At 38.6% G+C, this 19107-nt stretch overlaps 1 protein-coding gene across 4 annotated transcripts in view; it reads right to left on the bottom strand.

Annotated features, from left to right (window-relative positions):
- slc4a11 (solute carrier family 4 member 11) overlaps positions 1-19107 on the bottom strand; it is a 103955-nt gene that overhangs the window by 11129 nt on the left and 73719 nt on the right. For all 4 annotated transcript variants that reach the window (XM_063498168.2, XM_063498171.1, XM_063498169.1 and 1 more), the window contains exons 7-16: positions 17791-17872; positions 16172-16295; positions 13845-14054; positions 10726-10810; positions 9630-9755; positions 7040-7153; positions 5847-5979; positions 4374-4447; positions 1131-1350; positions 598-704 (exon numbers count right to left, since the gene is read on the bottom strand). In XM_063498168.2, the coding sequence (XP_063354238.1) occupies positions 598-704; positions 1131-1350; positions 4374-4447; positions 5847-5979; positions 7040-7153; positions 9630-9755; positions 10726-10810; positions 13845-14054; positions 16172-16295; positions 17791-17872 (1275 nt within the window). The remainder of the gene's footprint in view (positions 1-597; positions 705-1130; positions 1351-4373; positions 4448-5846; positions 5980-7039; positions 7154-9629; positions 9756-10725; positions 10811-13844; positions 14055-16171; positions 16296-17790; positions 17873-19107) is intronic.

The following is a 19107-nucleotide window of genomic DNA, read 5'->3' as shown; positions in this document are numbered from 1 at the left end:
TTGTGTGGGCATTCAAGGTTCCTGAAAAAAAAAAAGAGTTTTAAGAACATGAATCTCCCCTTACTAAATAGAAAAAATAATGTACAAGGTTTAATAGATACAAAATTACTGAGAAAAGAGAAAACTAATTAACCAGTAACCAAGTATTAGGGACAGTTTTAAGATAGTTTTTTTTATTTTGGGGTCTCTTTTGAATGAAGTGGACATTATATAGCTGTGGAGCTACACCGCAAGTCTTCCATTAATCACACAGACAATTGATGGTTTAGTTCTTGACTACTCGCGGTAACATCCTTGACCAAGACAATGAACCTCTATCGCTTTGCGTGTGTGAGAATTGCAAGATACGTTTTCTGGTACAGGCCATAGTCACACCACCTTCTCCACCTTCTCCAAATTAAAAGTGTTAGAAATAGGGTGAAAAAAGTGCTGCACGTGGTCACATGTTTCAAACATTTTTAGTTTTAAAACAGTTTTAAAGTAAGAAACACACTATACTATACTGCATAGTATTATTTATAATGAACATCTCAAATGCACTCTATAACTGCAATAAATAAATGATACTAACACTACCAAGCAATAAATGATACTGACGTTCAATGTCACTGAAAATGTAGGAGCCGATGAAGGAGAACATGAGCACTGAGATTGGCAGGGCACAGTCCGACAGCACCTCCCTCACTTTGGCATGCAGGAACGGACTTGAAGAGAGAGAGGGAGAAAGGAGAAGGGAGTGAGGAGGGAGAGACAAATAATAGAGGAATACAATTACTGTGGACAAGACAAGGACAATGGCTGCAATCCTGACACTGCTTAAGTACCTTGGTCCGCCTTTTGCTTACACAATTGAATCGAGCTTTGAGGTTGATTTGATTACTGGGAGCAATCAGAAGTAGAATATTAATGCTTATTAAATCACAGGCTGGAACAGAAGCTTCGACTGAAAAGTGAGCTTTGTAAGAGCTGTCTGGAAAGTTCCTGTAAGCTCTGTCACTCCTGCAATCTTTAGAGTCAAGGCCCTACTCAGCGGTATTCATGCTAGCAGGCAGTGCTCCCATCCAAACACAATTTAAACTTCTCCAATGATTTATCTTAAGACTGCTGCAGCACTGCAGTGCTGCACATACCTCCTTTTGAACTGGTAGAGAGTATAGCCCATCCATAATGTCCCGAGCATCAGCAGGAGGCAGAGGACAGGTCTCTCTCGACTGCACTGGATGAAGGATTCAGTAAGTGCAAACCCCGCGACCACCTCACTCCTGTTTCCCCCCAGCAGGTCTCCACCTTGAGGAAAGTCCCCTATGCTTCTGTTGGCCAGTGTTGGAGCGTGGTAGTACCTATGAAAGACTGAAATCACATTCACAGTGTTTAGCTATAAACAGTGTTGGGGAGTAACGAAATACATGTTCCGGCGTTACGTATTTAAAATACAAAATTTGAGTAACTGTATTCCATTACAGTTACCGCTTAAATTGGTGATAATTAGAATACAATTAGTTTGTTGAAATAAATGTATTACACGGCTGTCTTTTCCTGTTTCATATTTTAGGCTATGCCCTCTCTATCCCCTCTCTAATTTTTGTAATACCACGGACTGCCGGAAACCCAAACAAAAGAGGCTCTAATGTAAGCGTCCTGTTAATGTTGGTGGCGTCAGTTACACAATGGACCCGGAGCCAGCAGTGCACGGGCAGGAATGCGTTTCTTACTTGGAAATTCCAACACCACTTCACATTTAAAGAAGAAAGGGATGGGCGAAATCTGACCGTGCAATGCAAACTCTGTTTATCAGCAACCATCTGGAAGTCAGTTCGTTTTTAAAAACAAATGTTAGCCTACTGCAACTACCTTGTTTAAGTTTTGGTAGCTACCTGGGTTATGTGGCACTTCAGTATCGTCGATGTACTATTGCTGTGTGATTTATTACTATTAATGAAGGCTGCATTACAATCTGGTAGCTGCAAATAATCATATGCAGATACAGAAATAGTTTTCTATACGAGATCACTGCAAAAAGTGCAGTCTTACCTAATGTCCACCCTACTGTCACTCATTTTATACTAAGATTTAAAAATTGAGTTGGTATTGCTTTCAGAACTGCACAAGATTTTTTGCTGCTAGCAGGTTGTTAATGCTATCCATTAAGTCTAACAGTCTGCAGTCTATGAACTAACCTCAACTAACGCCAGCTAACAATGTTAGCTCGGTGGCGAGTAACCTTCAGTAATGGTAATAAATCACACAGCAATAGTACATTCATGTAGTTGTAAAAAGCATGACAGTAATCAGTAATCCAAAGTATTCAGAATACATTACTCACATTGAGTAACTTAACGGAATACGTTGCAAACTACATTTTGGGCATGTACTCTGTAATCTGTAGTAGAATACACTTTAAAAGTAACCTTCCCAACACTGCCTATAAAATGCATCGTTAGTGTCAACAGATTCCATGTGAACCATCAGAGATACAATGAACGGACAATAATAACAAGTATGCTGCCAAAGTCTGGTATAGTAAATGACGCAATATCACAGATCTCAAATGAAATCCAAAACTTACAACTGACATATTTATAATCCTTTAAAAAATATTGATTGGATTCCTATTAAACAGGAAAATCTTGAAATCTTTCAAGAAGCCTTGTATATAAAACCAAAACTACAAAAAATGTCCATCATGCTCAGGTTGCATTGTTCATGTTGCAGTCAACACAGACTTTTAACAATGCTTAAATCTTTCATGAAGAGACACGTGAGAGTGACTGCCAGTACTGCTGGGGATAAAACTTCGAAAGCGAGATAAATCTCATCTGAGTTATGTCTCTACACTGAATGCCCATCAACCAGGCTGTAAAATACTCACTCAAGGTGCTATTTTTCTTGTATGTTTGGGTGTTTGATGCCAGTGTTCTCTTTCCAACCACTAAATGAACCAGTAACCTTAGTGATAATCTAAACTAATCAAACTTAGCAGAATAGGCCGAGTCTGGATTAGGGGTGAAATGATGGGAAACAGCACAGAATGCATTATCTACACCAGCTTGGACAAACTCTACCCAGTTTGCTGAAATCAGTCTTTGCACCCATGTAAGGACTGCAGAATAAATAGCTCACCAACTGTAATGTGTGGCTAAAGGCTGGGATTTTAAACTCAGTGGAGATGGTGCTTTTCCTGTCATTGTGACTTAGAATGAATGCACAACTTTGTCTCTATGAATTTCATAATGAGTGCAACATAATGCCTTCTAACATCACTTTTGAGGAATAGTGTGTGAGATGACTAGTTCCCTCCACAGGTCTTTTCATCAAACAGGGATAAAGTTACAGGCTAGGCGAGGTTGTGCAGGTGACTAGATGCAGCCCCAAACTGTATTCATTTGTGTTAGTGGAAAATATTTTGGAGGAACAGTGTCAACAAAATAGCATAGGTTAATGTTATGGTAATGGCATATGAGCTCGGAGCGTATTTTACAAATGGTTTCTGAAAATTGAACTACTGCACTGGCAATCTACAAAACAGGAGAACACTGCATTCAAAATAAATTACATTCAGCTATCGTCATCTCATTTTTGTGAAATTAAATTGTGTGAAATATTTATGATATGGGGCCATAAAAGCTGGGGTGGTATAATATAGCTGCAGATGGGGTTCAAAATCTGGACTGATTAATTTCTAAAGCCTCTCAATCTGCTGACCCACAACAGTAACAAATGACCTCGTATGGTATTTCTGTCTCCCTACTATTTTAAAAGGTAATATTTCTCAACTCTTGGCCAAACATATGCTTGTTTATCTAAATTTACTAATTAAGATCATATTATTATATTACCCGTGGTTCACTAGTAAGTCATTTGGCAGGTGACTGTCTAACACTTGTGTCTTTTGGTCTTTTATGTTTTGCTGTCAGGGTATTAAATATAAGTCATTAGCTGTTTTTATAAAAGAATCCTATCTGGCTTCACTATCACAATAAACACAGTTTGTTCCTTGATAAGTATTAGATTTTAAGAGGTGCAGAGGACTGCAGAAGGAATATACAAACACTGGAAGAAACTATTTGACAGTTTTTAATTAAAAGGACTAAATGATTAGTTGAAAAGATCTTATGACTCTCAGCTGCCCACTTAAATTATAATCTCAAAATTCACTTACACATAATAATGTGTATGTATGTGGCAGTGAAGGCTTTTATCTTCTTTATCTTTCGGGGCTTAGAAATTAACATCAGACACGAGCTTGCGGCAGACTCGACAGCAGGTGTGTTGAGTTGGCCGACTACATTGATTTGATTTTCACCACAGAAAGACAACGTGTAAACAACTCTCAGAAAAAAAAAAGATATTTCTCGTGTGTGTCATGAACTTACTTTTGACTGTGCCTTTCACAGCATCAACCACAAAAGCAATGGAAATGAACAGGGCAATGACCTCCTCTGTTGACCTAAACACATTACACACGTGACAATTAAGACCGTTGTAAGACAGTAAAAACTAATATAAATACATCTATATAAAAAAGGACACCCATAATAAAAAAAAACACATCAGAAGGAAATGAAAATTAATGAATTAACAATTATTATATTTTCAGAACAAACTTTTCTTATAATTGATACTTTTCTACACTCTTGTGTTTTTAGGGTACATAACAAGGTTTTCTTGTATTAGCTGCATTAGTCCAATTAGAGATCATAGGTGGCACAGCTGTGGTTACCAAGTTTCTTTGTTAACCCGGGATTTCATAGAGAGCTCTGTGCTTAAATAAAACAGCTGTTTGACGGCTCGTTTGAACCTCCTTCCATAGAAAATGCACCGACTACTTCAGTCAAGAGGAACATGTCAAGAGCTCGACTGTGACACAAACACGCATTATCTAAAGGCAAGACAGGAATGTCGCAAACATTGTTAATGTTATAAATTCATAAGTTTAATATTTATTTTAACACAGAGCACACTCTCAGTATTGTCATTTAACCTTAAGGTTCCACATTAGAGCTTGTAAATACTTCAAATGGAAGCTCAGGAAAACTCAGGAAGTCCATTTAAGTCTGACACTGACCAATAATGAAGAATAACCCTCCATGGAAATTACTTTAATCTCTGGCCAACATGAAGTTAATTTCACTGCCTATATAAGACACTCTGTGATAAATACATACAGAGTAATTCATTTTATAATCTCCATTAGCTGATATACTGGCAGTATGACACCAACTTTGCAATAAAATACAACTATAATGCATCACCAACTAAATGGATGCGGTTCCTAAGATAACACAGTAGCAGGATTTACAGGTCAGTATCATAAAACCAGCCGAACAGCAAATTGCTGCAAGTCCCATAACGAGAGCTGGCGCTGTTAGCCAAGTACCGAGTGGGAAGTGCATTACAGCTGGTAGGTGTTTGAATGCATGCTGGTCTGGGAGAATTTGAGTATAAATATATTTATTAATCGAAATTATGGACTCTTATTTATGGAAATTTCAATGCACATACTTTTTTCAAATTAACCAAAGTTGCACTGATTGCAATGTTATGCCACACATGCCTGTAGAGTAAATATAAACTACCTCTAAAATAAGTAAACGGAGCACATAGCAGTTAAAACTACTTAAAAATACTAGAATATAAAAATAATAATACATTTCAAACATTGATTGTGTGCATTCTTTAAAAACATCCTGCTGTCCCAAAAACTTTTCTGTTGTTACAAGACAATTTAAAACATTTTTCTATATGACAGAAAACAACCAAAATAAAAGGAAACTCAAAGTGATTAAAAAATTGGACTTTAAAAATTAAAATACTCCAGCATATAAAATCAGGAATATGAAGGACACCTTTTGAAGAGCTTCATGAGCAGACTGACATTGAAGATTCCTCCCAGGATGAGAAAGAGGCAGTTCCACAACCCAATGCAGGCGTAGAAAGCTGGGAAATCCAGGTTGTAGTCGTCACAGATTCCTCGGATCACTGTGTTCCAGTTGCACATGTGCACATGTAAACAGACAGACAAATAAACCGCATATAATAAATACACATTATGAAACTAAGTAACACAATTGCTATGCTAAATTTGTGATAGTGAGAAAAATGTTACAAAAGAACTTCATTACAGATTTCTCTCCCAGCAAAAGACTGACTTGTACACACACAAGTACAGACACATAAACAATGACTGGAAAAAAATTAAATTCATTCAAACATGAAAGGACAAAAAGAACTGTAATAGGTTTGTTAAAACCATAACAATTTAGTTGTAATCTTGAGCAGATTTGTACGCAGATGAGTTACAGCTTTACAAACAAGCCATTGTTCTGCTCAGACAGGCTGCTGGAAATGTGCTATAATTATGCCCATGAGAATGCGCATAGCACAGTTCTAACCCATTTACTTCAAAGATCATCACACCACAAACCTAACAAACAGCCTTGGTATTAAAACTAAATCTTGGCATCGGAGTTGCTGCTTTTCCTCATCATGGCCTGATACTGCAGCTTCCAGCCGTCAAGATCGTTTAAATTCCAACCAACAAAACATCGCTGTTGGGTAAAAACCATGTAACAGTTTATGCGCTGTCTCTCTCTGAACTGAACCTAAAGTTTACATGTTTGTGAATGCGATGAGCGACTCTCCTGACCCGCAGGCCCCTGGAACCAATCATTACATAACCACAGTGCGCAAAAAAAAAAAGTTCTGCTCCTCATTCTTGAAAAAAAGAAACACAAGTTTTTGAAGATTTGTGCTTTTTGCTTGACTGCACCAGGAACACTCATTAAGGGCACATGTGTGAGCTAACAGCTTAATTACTCTAGTGGTACCGCTTTCTGGTAAAAGCAAGAGCAGATGAGGACACAAGAGTTTTTGGCTGGTGTTCGACATGGTTGGGTGCTTCTTTTTCTTGATTTTTGACGTAATCTTCTTAGTACTCCACCCACTCCCAGCCTTCCATTCAAACTGGCTGTCAGCAGAAACTGTGAAAAGATAAGTGCATCTTGATTGAGATGAGCTGAATGACAGCGGGGAAGCCTACCGCTGATGAAAATGGCGAGGGGAGCTGTGGTTAGAGGGATGACTAGAGGAGAGCCGGCAAACAACGAGTAGATGACCCCACCGATACTCTGGCCAATGATGGTCTTCCGAACATCTGGAGAGAGATGACACACAGAGAACACACAGCGTGAAGCTCTGATTAATGTGCATGAGTGACTGCTAGGGTTCCTTTGAAGCTGAAGTAAGTTACATATTCATTTTTCAGATAAGATACGTTAACTTTGGAAATAATATGTATATTTTTTCCTTTTCTTTTTCTTTTTTTAAACAAAACAGCTAATGTGATGCCTTTCCCACCCCCACTGAGTACATAATTATGTGAATATTTTCCAAAAAAGAGGTTTCAATGTTTCACTGTTTTACTATGTGTATGGTCACCTGAAACTTGCATTAAGTACTTTTGAACAATCATCAGCTCACAACTATATGTGTTAAGCTCAGATGTAAAACAGAAAAAAAGTGAGGGTCAAACATACAAGAGAAAAAAAGAACAGTAAGCATACTTAGTAAGGAAAGTGCTTACTCATATAGCACAATGAATAAAGGAGAATTACTACTAGATTTTGGCACTACTTACAGAGACCAAAAGTAGCCCTTTATGGTCTTATCCAACAGTAATGTGCAACAGTCTTGAGCCACTACTCATTTGTTTAGATTTTTCTCTCAAGGAGCTAGAATTTCTTGTGATTTAAAAAAAAGTGGTCTTACAAATTGGCACCATTGAGTCTATTCTGTATTTCCCCATATGTCTGCATGTTTCGATAAATTACTGTAAGTTTTTCCAATTTTCCTAGCCAAATATAAAGAAATAAGAGGTAGAGCTCAAGACTTTTGCACACTAATGTGTTACTATTTAATCTCAGTGCATTCATTAGCCATGTTATCAGCTAGAAGGTAAAGAAAGTAGCTAAATCACATTTTTCTGAGCTAAAAAAGTAAAAATTGGGCATTGTGAATTTCAAACAGGTGCTAATATTTGCTTATTACTTGTCAACTATGGAAATAAGGAACTGCTTTGTTTATTTTGAAATGTCCAGTAGTGAAAAGTTATAAAATTACATTTTTCAAAGTGATTGGCTGTTTATGTTCTCTAAATATTTTTGTACAAAAGGAAGATTATTTTCAGTTAAATTAATTTTATTTTTTTAGCGCAAATTCACAATAGTCACCTCATGGCATTTTACATTGTTGGGTAAAAGCCCTAAAATACTAGAGATCAAACCACAACAATCAGTCAAACCCAATATGAGAAAAGAATTGGTGAAAGCGGGAAGGAGAAACTCCCTTTTAACAGGAAGAACCCTCTAACAGAACCGGACAGTAGGGGCAGCCATCTGCCGCAACTGGTTTGGGGTGGAGGAAAGAGAAGAAAGCACAGGGAGAAAGGACAAAATACACTACAGACGAGAGAGAGAGCGAGAGGCAGAGTTTAATAATTTGAAAACGCTGGTTTGCCCACTATGGACAAAAATTTCTATAGAATATTTAAAATTTTTGATTAAAATGAATAAACATGTTATTTTCCTCCTGTCCTCTAGAGAGTTGCATGTATTTATAGAAATTTAGAGAAGCTTCTTCTAATTGCCAGAAAGTATAGTGTACGCAGCAGAATCAAAGTGTTACCATCGGGTATCAGGAAATCTTTAATAATCTCCCACATGAAAGGTTACACTCTACTATAAAAAGAAATGAAAAACTATTTTTGAGGGTCTCGTCCCTGATTTTAGATCATCTACCTTAAAGCCTGGAAAACACTTCCAGAAGGGAAGAATTTTGCTTAATTGAAGTGCTCAGTAATATCCCAGAATCTGCGATTCATGACTTAATGTTTGTTGATGAATGGTTACCTTAAAAAGATATACATGTAGTCAACTACAAGGAACGGGAGCAGTTAAAATCACCCTTTTATGTCTTCCTGTTTAATTTAACTGTTTATCATCACTATTATAACAATTATTATTATTACTATGAATTTTTAATTTATTATTCTGGATTTGCTAACCATGTCATAGGTCTGTTGTGGGTGTGTGTGTGGGCTGTTCATGCTTTGTGTGTGTACTGAACTGTTTGACATTCTTTGTTAAAACTTCATTAAAATTATTTAAAAAAAAATGTGTACTGTGTTTCATAATACTGCCTCAAGGAATTGTTTATTATGTAAAACAGTGTTTTTATGTGTGAAAATACCCCATATACATGAAATGGAGATTATCATATAGATATGATTCAAAACATTGCAGTATATTCTAATCTATGTAGTAAAATACTGTGGTCAGTGGTTTTGCATTGAGGTCTAGCAGGACAAGCACAGAGATGACAGAGACCAAAAGAACATCATTGGTAACCTTCATCAATGCTGCTTCTGTGTTATAATGAACTCTAAATCCTGACTAAAACTCTTCTTTCTATTTTTAAACTTTTATTTTTCAACAGTTATTTTCTTAAACGATTGATAAAATAGCTGTTTTTACACCCAGCACTTGATACTGACATGGAAAAATTTGCAGGAGCTCAAGAATCCCAGTCTAAGAAAAGCGTTCACGTTTCTAGATTTAAGTACATGTTCATACCGATCTCGCCACGTGTGCTCTCATCATTGAGGGAGCCGAAAGCAATGGCAGGGAGGAGGATGGCAATGTAGAGGAAGATGGCTGTGGTCATGTACTTCAGCAGGGTTTTATTACTGCCAACTATACCTGAGGGGAGACAAACACAAACACATGAGTCATATTCACCTCATAATGGAGCGGAGGAGGCTCAACACTTTAATTTCAAAACGGCAAGAACATTAGCACAGTTCATCATTCAGTGCCTCTACATCTATAAACACCCAGTTCATACAGTAAAAATATTCTACAGAGGATTACGCTACCTGCTGCCCTTTTAAAATATGAGTCATTTGTTTTGGTTTCGTGTCATCCATCATTTTGCAAGAGCAGTTACCCAAATGATGGATAACTCATTTTGGAATAAAACACTTTAATTGGGCTCTAATGTGATCACAACAATTTTGGTCCTGTGACCTTCATCAGATAATCATTCTCTGATGACGCTCACAAGACAGAAATATCTTGATTTTGTTACTGCCCAGTCAATGTGTTTGGTTGATATGACACGAGGAAAGACTGAAAGGAAACAGCTGAAGAGGAGAATGCTCCTAGAAAACTCTGCTCTCTTTACTCTGTCTGCTTTTCTTTACAACAGACAACAATTTTGAATTACACAGATTAATCTAAAATATTTCTACACAAGCTATTCTAGCAACTAATTAACTAACATTAAAAAAAAATACTCAACATGGAGTAAGATATACATTTATTTGACTTGAGACACAAAAGCTCTTTCATGTTTGGCAGCAGTGTGACTTGATGAGTCGATAAAACCACCAGCTGGATGTGTTTGCAATGAGAATGTATAGTATGCAACGTGTGTGAAAGTCTCGTGTCTGATGACTTATAATAATACTGGACATATGGAAACATATGAGAGCAGTAAGGCATCCGAGATAGTCATTTTAGCAGGAGATGACCCTAGACGTGACACAGATGCAGCACAGATGTAACTGAGGCAAAGGGTGACAGACAAATGAGGAGCTGCCAGAAGTACCACAGTGTGCCATAACAAGCAAGATGATTCATTTTCACTACAAGTTCAGGTCCAGCCTACCATCTGTGAAGTCAGAGGGGTAGAAAGGCAGCCTGCGGCAAAAGTCCTCATAAATTCCCCGGCCAGCTTTGAAGAAATCTTTACACTGTGAAGATAAGACAAAAGATTACTTTTTAAAAATGAGAAATAGTCTCACTGATGGAGTCCCACCTGCACCACCTTTAGACAGGAGAATTACGTATCATACAGTAGAACAAGAGCAAAGGAATCAACGCTGTGATATAAAATGAAATAATGTTAAACAAACAAACATATGTTCCACATTATAGAAGAAAAAGCCACTCTATGGCTTGATGACGACACACTAGCAGCAGTATCTTCATGATGATGTGAGCTGGGATGTTTTCCAATGAGAACTGTACCTTTTTGCAACTCAAAGTATCAGACACTTAGATGAAGATGCCTCTTATACTCGAAGAAAGGAAGACAAAGAGTTTCCCTGCTGCAGAGTTTAAGGTCATTAGAGTTACCAGCTTTAGAAAGCAGCAATTAACAGCAACTCAGATTAGTGCCAGGAGTTCAAATAGCAGATACATCTCAGCATCAGCTGCTTAGAGGAAAACCTGCTGCAGAGACGCCACTATTGAGGAAGAACAATGATAAGAATTTGGCTCAGTCAAGGAGCACAAGGAGTAGAAATCTTTTTTTTTTTCCATCCTAGTCCGATTACGATGTCAACTAGGTAAATCTTTGGTATCTGACATTAAAGAAAAGATGGTGGCACAGGGGTCCATTAACACTGTTGGTGATTTTTTTCAAAAAGACAACACAAGCAAGAGGGCAGTCACAAAAATCTACTGGAAAACTTTATATTATCTGGGTTGATTTTAGAAGGATTACCATTTGTGGTCAAACGACTAAAATCAGCCAACACACAACCCCAGGAAGATAGGGATATGTTGTGTGGCTGTTGATTTACAGGTCCAGGCTGGTTACCTAATGGCCAGATACTGTTTTTAATGAAGAAGCAAAACTGATGGAGTGACTTTTTCTCTGTCTAATCTGGATTTGGGTGCACAGTAAGATCACTGTATCACATGTAGGTCGTTCTGCCAGTATTATTTTCCCTGTCTATATGTGGCATCACCCCAAAGTAACTGAAACTAAACGGAGATGAGCATTTCAATTAAACCCATAATCTTAAATTATGTCCCTCTTGATGCATATGGTTCTGTTTTGCTTTTAGGCATTTTGCTAATTTAGTCTGCCTTATCCACAGTGACCTTGAAGAGTAATAAAAGCCCGAGGCTGTATCCAGCTCTGAAACCTCGTTTTATTTTAAACACGCATTGCAGTGGACAATGACACATTTAGATTAAAAGTTGCACATTTGATGATTCAGCTAAGACACTGGTGATTCCACTGGAGGATCTTTGAAAGATCATTTGAGTCATGACCATTAATGGCGTAGTTCTTAAAAATCATATAATCTAAAACATAGCAAGTAAAGCAGCATATTTGGATTTAGATGCACATTTAATGGGATCCCCGTGTCTCCAAAAATGACTGGGAAAGACAGAGAGACGACAGCATCAGTGACGGAGAGAAGACTCAGTATAATTTTACACAAGACAGGAAGAGAATGGTTATAAAGAGCCATGTGATTTAAAAGGAGACGTGAAGTGTTTCATTTTAAAATATGAGCTTTCAGGTTACACCAGACATGGAGTAAATGTGTAGCCCTGATTAAGCTTATTAAGCAAATTATCCAATTACCCAGTGTTTCATTTTCTTGTTGAACATAGTATTACGCAATGAAGTGGAACGGATGACGATAGGGGGTGGGTGAGTGGGAAAAGCTCCCAGGAAAATCATTCTGGCCTCATTTGTCATCCTAAAAAGTTTGGATGGTCTATGACAGATCAAAGGTATTTACATCACATGTAAACAACTTTTTTTCTCCAAGCTGGCTAGTTTTAGCTACACATGCTTGCTCAACAATGACTGTTCATTCATTAAATCCCTATACATCATGGAATTATTTATTATTGCAAGGAACAATGTGTGTGTTTGTGTGTGTGTGTGTGGGGTGAGGGGGTTGCAATCACCAGCTTTTGGCTCAAGTTCGATAAACAAAAGTCTCAGACAGGAATTACCGTCCACCTGTTTGCCATTTGTTCTGATGGAGTGAGGCAACAGAAAGGAAAAACATAAAAACACAGCAGCAATTTGACCTTTTTTCTTAAAGTACCGGAAAGTGGTTTGCTGTTGCGGGTGGTCCGGTGTCAATTTTGGATGTGGAACAAGGAGAAGGCGGGCTGGCTGGCTTTTTTCCTGTAATTTTCTTTCTTATTTTATCATTTTCCGTTTCCTCTTTATTCCACCTGCTCCCCCTCCCCCATCACTTCTTTCCCTTTTCACTCCATCTGTCTTTCCCCATATAGCCCTCTGTCTCTGAGTGGCACTGAGCCTTTCAAGCCCTGGGATAAACACCTAACAAAATCCTTTGCTGTATAAAAAAAACAAACAAAAAAAACAAGGGGAAATGTCTAGGAGCTGTGGCATGCCAGTGGCAACACTAGGAAGAGATGTCGGTCCGTGGCATTGAGCAGAGCCCCTCTGGAGGTATGTGTGCACGTGTGTGTGTGTGTGCGCCGGCGAGCACATGCACATGTAACTAAGGCGTGGGGAGTTCTGACAGGACTGTGAGAGATGTAAGGTCATTTACCCACTGAGGAGGCCTGGCAGGAGTTGATGCTGATTGATTAGGGGGAGAGAAAAGATTGAAGAGTCAAGCCAGTCGAGCGAGGAGGAGAGGAGGAGTGAAGGGGGAGGAGGAAATGGTGCTGAAGGTTAACGAAGGGAGAGAAAGAAATAAATACAAGAGAAATTTTAAAAAAAATTGTACTGTATGTGTGCAGTTCTCTGTTCTATACACAATCATAAGGATGTGAGATGATCAAGAAATAAGTGAAAGGTAAGGGGGGGATGAGGCAAACGGAGAAAAGGAAGAAGACCTCAAATATAACATCATCACAAGTTCTAACCAATCACAGGCACCATTTCAGGGCACCAAGCACGACTCGTAATGCCTTCACATCACTTCAAAATGTGCGGAAACGTGTCTAATCACCAAGCACTGACACACACTCGCACACTCATAAATTCTCCTTGCTGACCTTGAGGGGTTTATGACTGCGAGGGTCAGTCTCCTCCTTCCCCAGAGCCGTTGGCTTCTGGTTGGCTGCCGTGAGCTGGTGCCTCTGGAACACCAACGCTTCCTTAAACTCCTCCTGTGTCTTTGTCTCCAGGAGCTTCTGCCTGAAGGAGATGTCGGAGAAGAGGGTGGCGAATGTGCGACCCAGCTCCATCGCAGTCTTGGTACTTTTCTACGAAAAAAAAAAAATGCAAAGTGATACAAAATTTAAATCACAAATACCTCCTACATTTCTTTGCTGATCATCTGTTTGTTCTGTACAGTTGTTTGTATACCAATCAATCACTACATGTGTAACTGCCTGTTTTAAAAAATATATAGGTAAATAGAAAGGCAAAGGTGGGCGAGGGGTGGGAGCGGGGAGTCTTTAACTAGGTTATTTTAAAACTGCGTTTGCGACATACCAAATATTTGAATTAATACCAGAGAATGGGATCAAGCTGCAGAGGTGTTATTGATATGTTTTTCTGTGACCCAGGGCCTGCACTGGGGATATACAAAACTTCAAAATCTCTTTTACAAAGGAGAGACTTTTTCATACTAAAGAGATACTTTTTAATTGCAAAACATATTTAAGTATTTAAGGTCAATAGTTTGCCCATGCCAACTGGGAAAATGTGCTTGTAGAAATTGATGAGCACCCTGCTGCCAACATAAAACTCAGAGGGCAGCATGTCAGACAGGCAAGAAGCTAGAGGAGTTTCTTTGAGGGTAACATTACATGAATGTGTTGATAAGCGCTTTCAGGCATGTGATTAACAGTTAATGAAAACTTTTTTTTTTTAAACAAAGGTCATGTCTTCATACCATATTCAGTCTGGTTAAAGAGAGGAAGGAAAAAAAAAAGGGGAGGGGGGGGACAGTTTCTAGACAGCTCTGTAAATGGTGGTTGATGGAAATGGTCCATTCTTACACATGCTAGATCACATACATTTGCCAACCAAAGGAATTTCTATCATCATTACCATCATGCCCCTTCAAAGATTTTTCTCTGAGAAGCATTCACCATCAAGGATAATTGAGGCATAATAATGCTTTATGTTTACTTGGGGCTTAGATTAATGTCTCTGAAAATACCATTAGTGGTTCTGATTGCTGCCAATAAGACTGGCAAGGAGGGTGCTGTAGGCACTACAGAAAGAAATAAACATAAATGAGGGTTCATGGGAAAAGAGATAGAAACAAGCAAATATACAGAAAACATAATGCAACAAGCTGAAGCATAACCGATAACCAGGCTTCCTCTTCCTCGACTGACCACCTACCCAGTGGTGAAAATTGCATACTTGGGAGGATACCAAAGTAAAAGTGAGGAAAGCATGAAATCTCTCTTCTTCCCAGCAGGATGGGGGTTGGGAAGTAGAGGGTTTTCACCTGGTTTGGGGCAACAATCAGAGTCAACTGAAGGAGGGAGTGATGTGTGTGTATGCGAGTCGAAAGCTGAGGATGAAGCAGTGGAGGACAGAAGGGATGAGTGGGTTGATGGGAAGGAGAAAGAGTTCATGGTTTTGATGGGAGGGAGGGATATTACAGGATATGTGTCTCTCCAGAAGCTCTTCAGAGCTGAAGAAAAACAGCAAACACAAACACAACAGTGACCCAAAAAGTTCAGCGCGCTTGCCCACACAAGATACAGAGAGGCCCTTGAACTGATTTCAGTTCAGGAGTCAATTTGGCCATTTAGCAGTTCTGACATCATATCTGTCAGTGTTTCAGATATTTTCAGATACATATCTATATATATGTATATAAAGCAGAAATAGACAGATTTCTGCTTTATATCTTCACAAATAACAACCATATAGACCCCAAACATCATGCGGCCTAACCAATATTTAATTTGTGGTGCTACAATTATGTAACATTATATAATAATATATAATAGATTTGTGGTTTCTTCTGCTTTGCATTTTGAATTAAAATAGCAGAAAACCCTTTAAAGCCAATCTGTGCATTTTTTGTACAAAAAAACAAACAAACAATAAAGATAAGAACTAAGTGATATTACCGATTTTATAATTTTATTCAAAAATGAATTTGCTTTGAATTTTTTTTAACCTAATTGGACAGGTTGACAGGCAGCTCACAATAAGTGATTTTGCAAGAGCAGAACAATAAAACAGATTTTTAATTACCAGGAAAAATATTTTGTTAAATCACACTGGGCTACAAGTGAGCATGAAATGAAATAATCAAAATGAATAAATGAAATAGGAACTAATTAACAAGTGACTAACCAGCGAAGACATAAATCTCATGTATCATTCCCTATGCCTGTGGGTTAGTTACCATTTTGAGAGGGGCCAGTATCAGGATGACATAGCGGACCTCGCAGCAGTTCTCCCCCCAGTTTTGTGGCCTCTCCAGGCGGGAGATGCACACATGACGTTTCTGGAGATGCTTCACGTTGCAGCTGGAGCACAGAGGGAAAAGAAGGAGGTTTTATAAATGTCAACACCTCACTTCACCGTCAGCGCCCTTCATTTCCATAGATTAACCTCTTTCTCGACAGCAACAGTTAGACAATGTTCAAATATGCCAGGTGAGCTTGCATTCACTTCAGCCACAGTATAGGAATGCATGTGAACATACATACATAATACTTAAATATCACATCATGCATATTTAAACATGGTCAGTGTAAAAAGGCTTTTTAAAGATTCATATAATTTCCATGCTCAGAAAACCACTCAGTGATCCTTCCTGGCTTATCATCCTCAAAGACGGCACTCCCATGTGGTAATGTTTGATCATAATATGATGGGTATCACTCAAAACTTTGCATTTCTGTTTATTTTACTTGCCCCCTTTCCTCTAAGAAGGAAAGTACACAAACCACACCAGTGAAAACGCCACCTAGTTCCGAAGATCCCTACCTTACTAAATTTTCACCTCTCAACCCTAGTCTCAGTTGCTTGAGGTTACTTCTTCCATCCATCCTTACTAATGTCTTTTTCACAGATCTAAATCCAAATGTCACTTGAGTCACTAGTCCCAGTAAAACACGAGCCAATTAAACAGTCTTTGGTACTGAAACTCCTGCCATCTGTTCCCCCCAAAATGAACACACTTTCAAAGTCTCTTAGATCTTTTCCTCTTGGCATCTTGATACAAAATCAGAATATGCTTAGCATTTTTAGACCTGCAACAGAGAATGATTGGATATTAACTGCCTAATTGTAACAAGCGGCACACACGTGGAAGCATCTGCATTTCTGTGTTTCGCCATTTGTTCATTTACACTTTATTCCCCCTGATTTGTTACTCGTTTGAATTATTGACATTTATGCACAGCTGACCCTGGATACATTTTTTTAAAAGAGATTATATATTATTTCAGTTATACTTGATTTGGTGATGATGTCATCCTTTCCTTTGCATTACGTTTACCACCAGGAAGCCTGTTAACATGACACGAGAAGAAAAAAATATCCACCTGCAGTGACTGAATGCTCCAGAGTGCACTTTGCGATTGTTCTCTGCTTCTTGAGCGTGGAGATGACCACCAATTTGAAAGGTAGGGAAGTAAGTGCAAGTAATTTACTAACTTGCACATTCAGTCAGATAATCGACCATAGGACAGAGCAGAGAAGGCTGTGTTGCAACACAGGTAGGGTGACTTCATTCTCTGTGAAGGACACCATACCCCGGCAGCTGTATTCAGCACTTACTGTAATATGCTAAAATCAAAATCTTGTTTTCAATGTGAGTAGTAATGTATGTAACATAAAATACACCTATAATCTATATTGATAATGAGCGTGAATGTTAAAAATAATCAATTTATAACTACATAAAAGCATAAATGAGTAATAAGAGAAAGCATCTTATAACACATTATTATAAATACAATATCTTTCTCTTGGCTCCCTCACACACATGTATATACACACATATATTTTGCTTACAGGATGCAAAGCCAGGACTGCTGGTACTGGACCCCTGTGGCGGTTGCTGTAACTCCCTGGATCGTCTCTGAAAGCAGGTGAACTGCAGACCAAAAAGTCAGAAGTCAAACACAAATGATCTGAGATCAAGTGTCACATACTCTAAGCCCCCTGAAAAGTGTTTAACTCCTGTGTGTGTGTCTTAGAAATCCATGTCATCCCTTAAAAGTAGCTGACTGTAACAGTGTTAAACTCTATAAAAACGTGTTACTACATTAATAGGAGTACCTACTGTTTAAGTTTACAAAATTCATGCATTTGAAAACACAAATTAGCTTAGATTTCATTTTTTAATCTGGCCCAAAAGGCGTCATTTAAAAGCCTAAAAACATTCAACTGAAATCTTGTGCCTTTTCTGCTGCGCCAAACCTCTCAATGTGTCGTCTACATCAGAAGTGTCTAACAAGCTCGCCTTCTGGTTTAGACAGTATCGCCAGGCTGCGCTGTGTGCAAATACCACACCACGACAAGCTAATAAGGGTGTCCATCCAACCTTAGAAAACACCACGCTCATGTTCACAGATTAAAAAAAAAAACATTTCATTATGCTGCCATGTTTACAGAGCACAAATCATTAAACATGGGCAACTGGGGGCACTGCTGAAGCCAGCTCATTGCTTCCTAATAAGAGGAATCTCCCTTCCGCTGTCTCCCGCTGAGAGTGATGAATAATAGTGTTTTGGGGGACATTCTTCAGCAGCCCGAATATCCCAAACCCCTCTAGAAGATTCAGTATGTTTTGCTTCGCAACATCCTCTTCAACTCATTAGTACTGAGAAAATTACAGGGTGGAAATGTTTTGTATCGTAAGCAGCGGGGACGATCATTTCCATATCATTCTGATTTTCCCTGCCAGTGGTTTTTCTCTCTCTTATTCCATCTGTCTTTGTCTTTCTCTCCATCACTCTTCTTTTCTCTCCCTCTGCCTTGCCGTCTCATCAATAAAGTATCCTCCATTCATGCCAGAAAATGATGGGCGTCACCATGACAACAGTATCACAGTGCTCAAGGAGTGAGAGAGCCAGGAGGGGAGAAATTGGAGGGGGGGGGCAGAAAGATACACAAAAAGAGAGAGAGAGCGCGCATGTAGATAAAGAATAAGGGGGAAAAGAAGTCTTTAGAGAAAGAGAATGACAAGGATGAAAATGAAACCAGCACGTGGTGAAGAAGAGCGAAAAAGAGGTGTAGGAAAAGGAAAAACAAGAGGCAAAGAGAGAAAAAAGAAAGAAAAGAGAACAAGAGAGATGATGCATGCAGCAAGAAGGCATTAAACTCTGA

Source organism: Pelmatolapia mariae, linkage group LG16_19 (genome assembly GCF_036321145.2).
Source record: "Pelmatolapia mariae isolate MD_Pm_ZW linkage group LG16_19, Pm_UMD_F_2, whole genome shotgun sequence".
NCBI lineage: Eukaryota > Metazoa > Chordata > Actinopteri > Cichliformes > Cichlidae > Pelmatolapia > Pelmatolapia mariae.
This window is presented reverse-complemented; position numbering and strand designations above follow the sequence as displayed.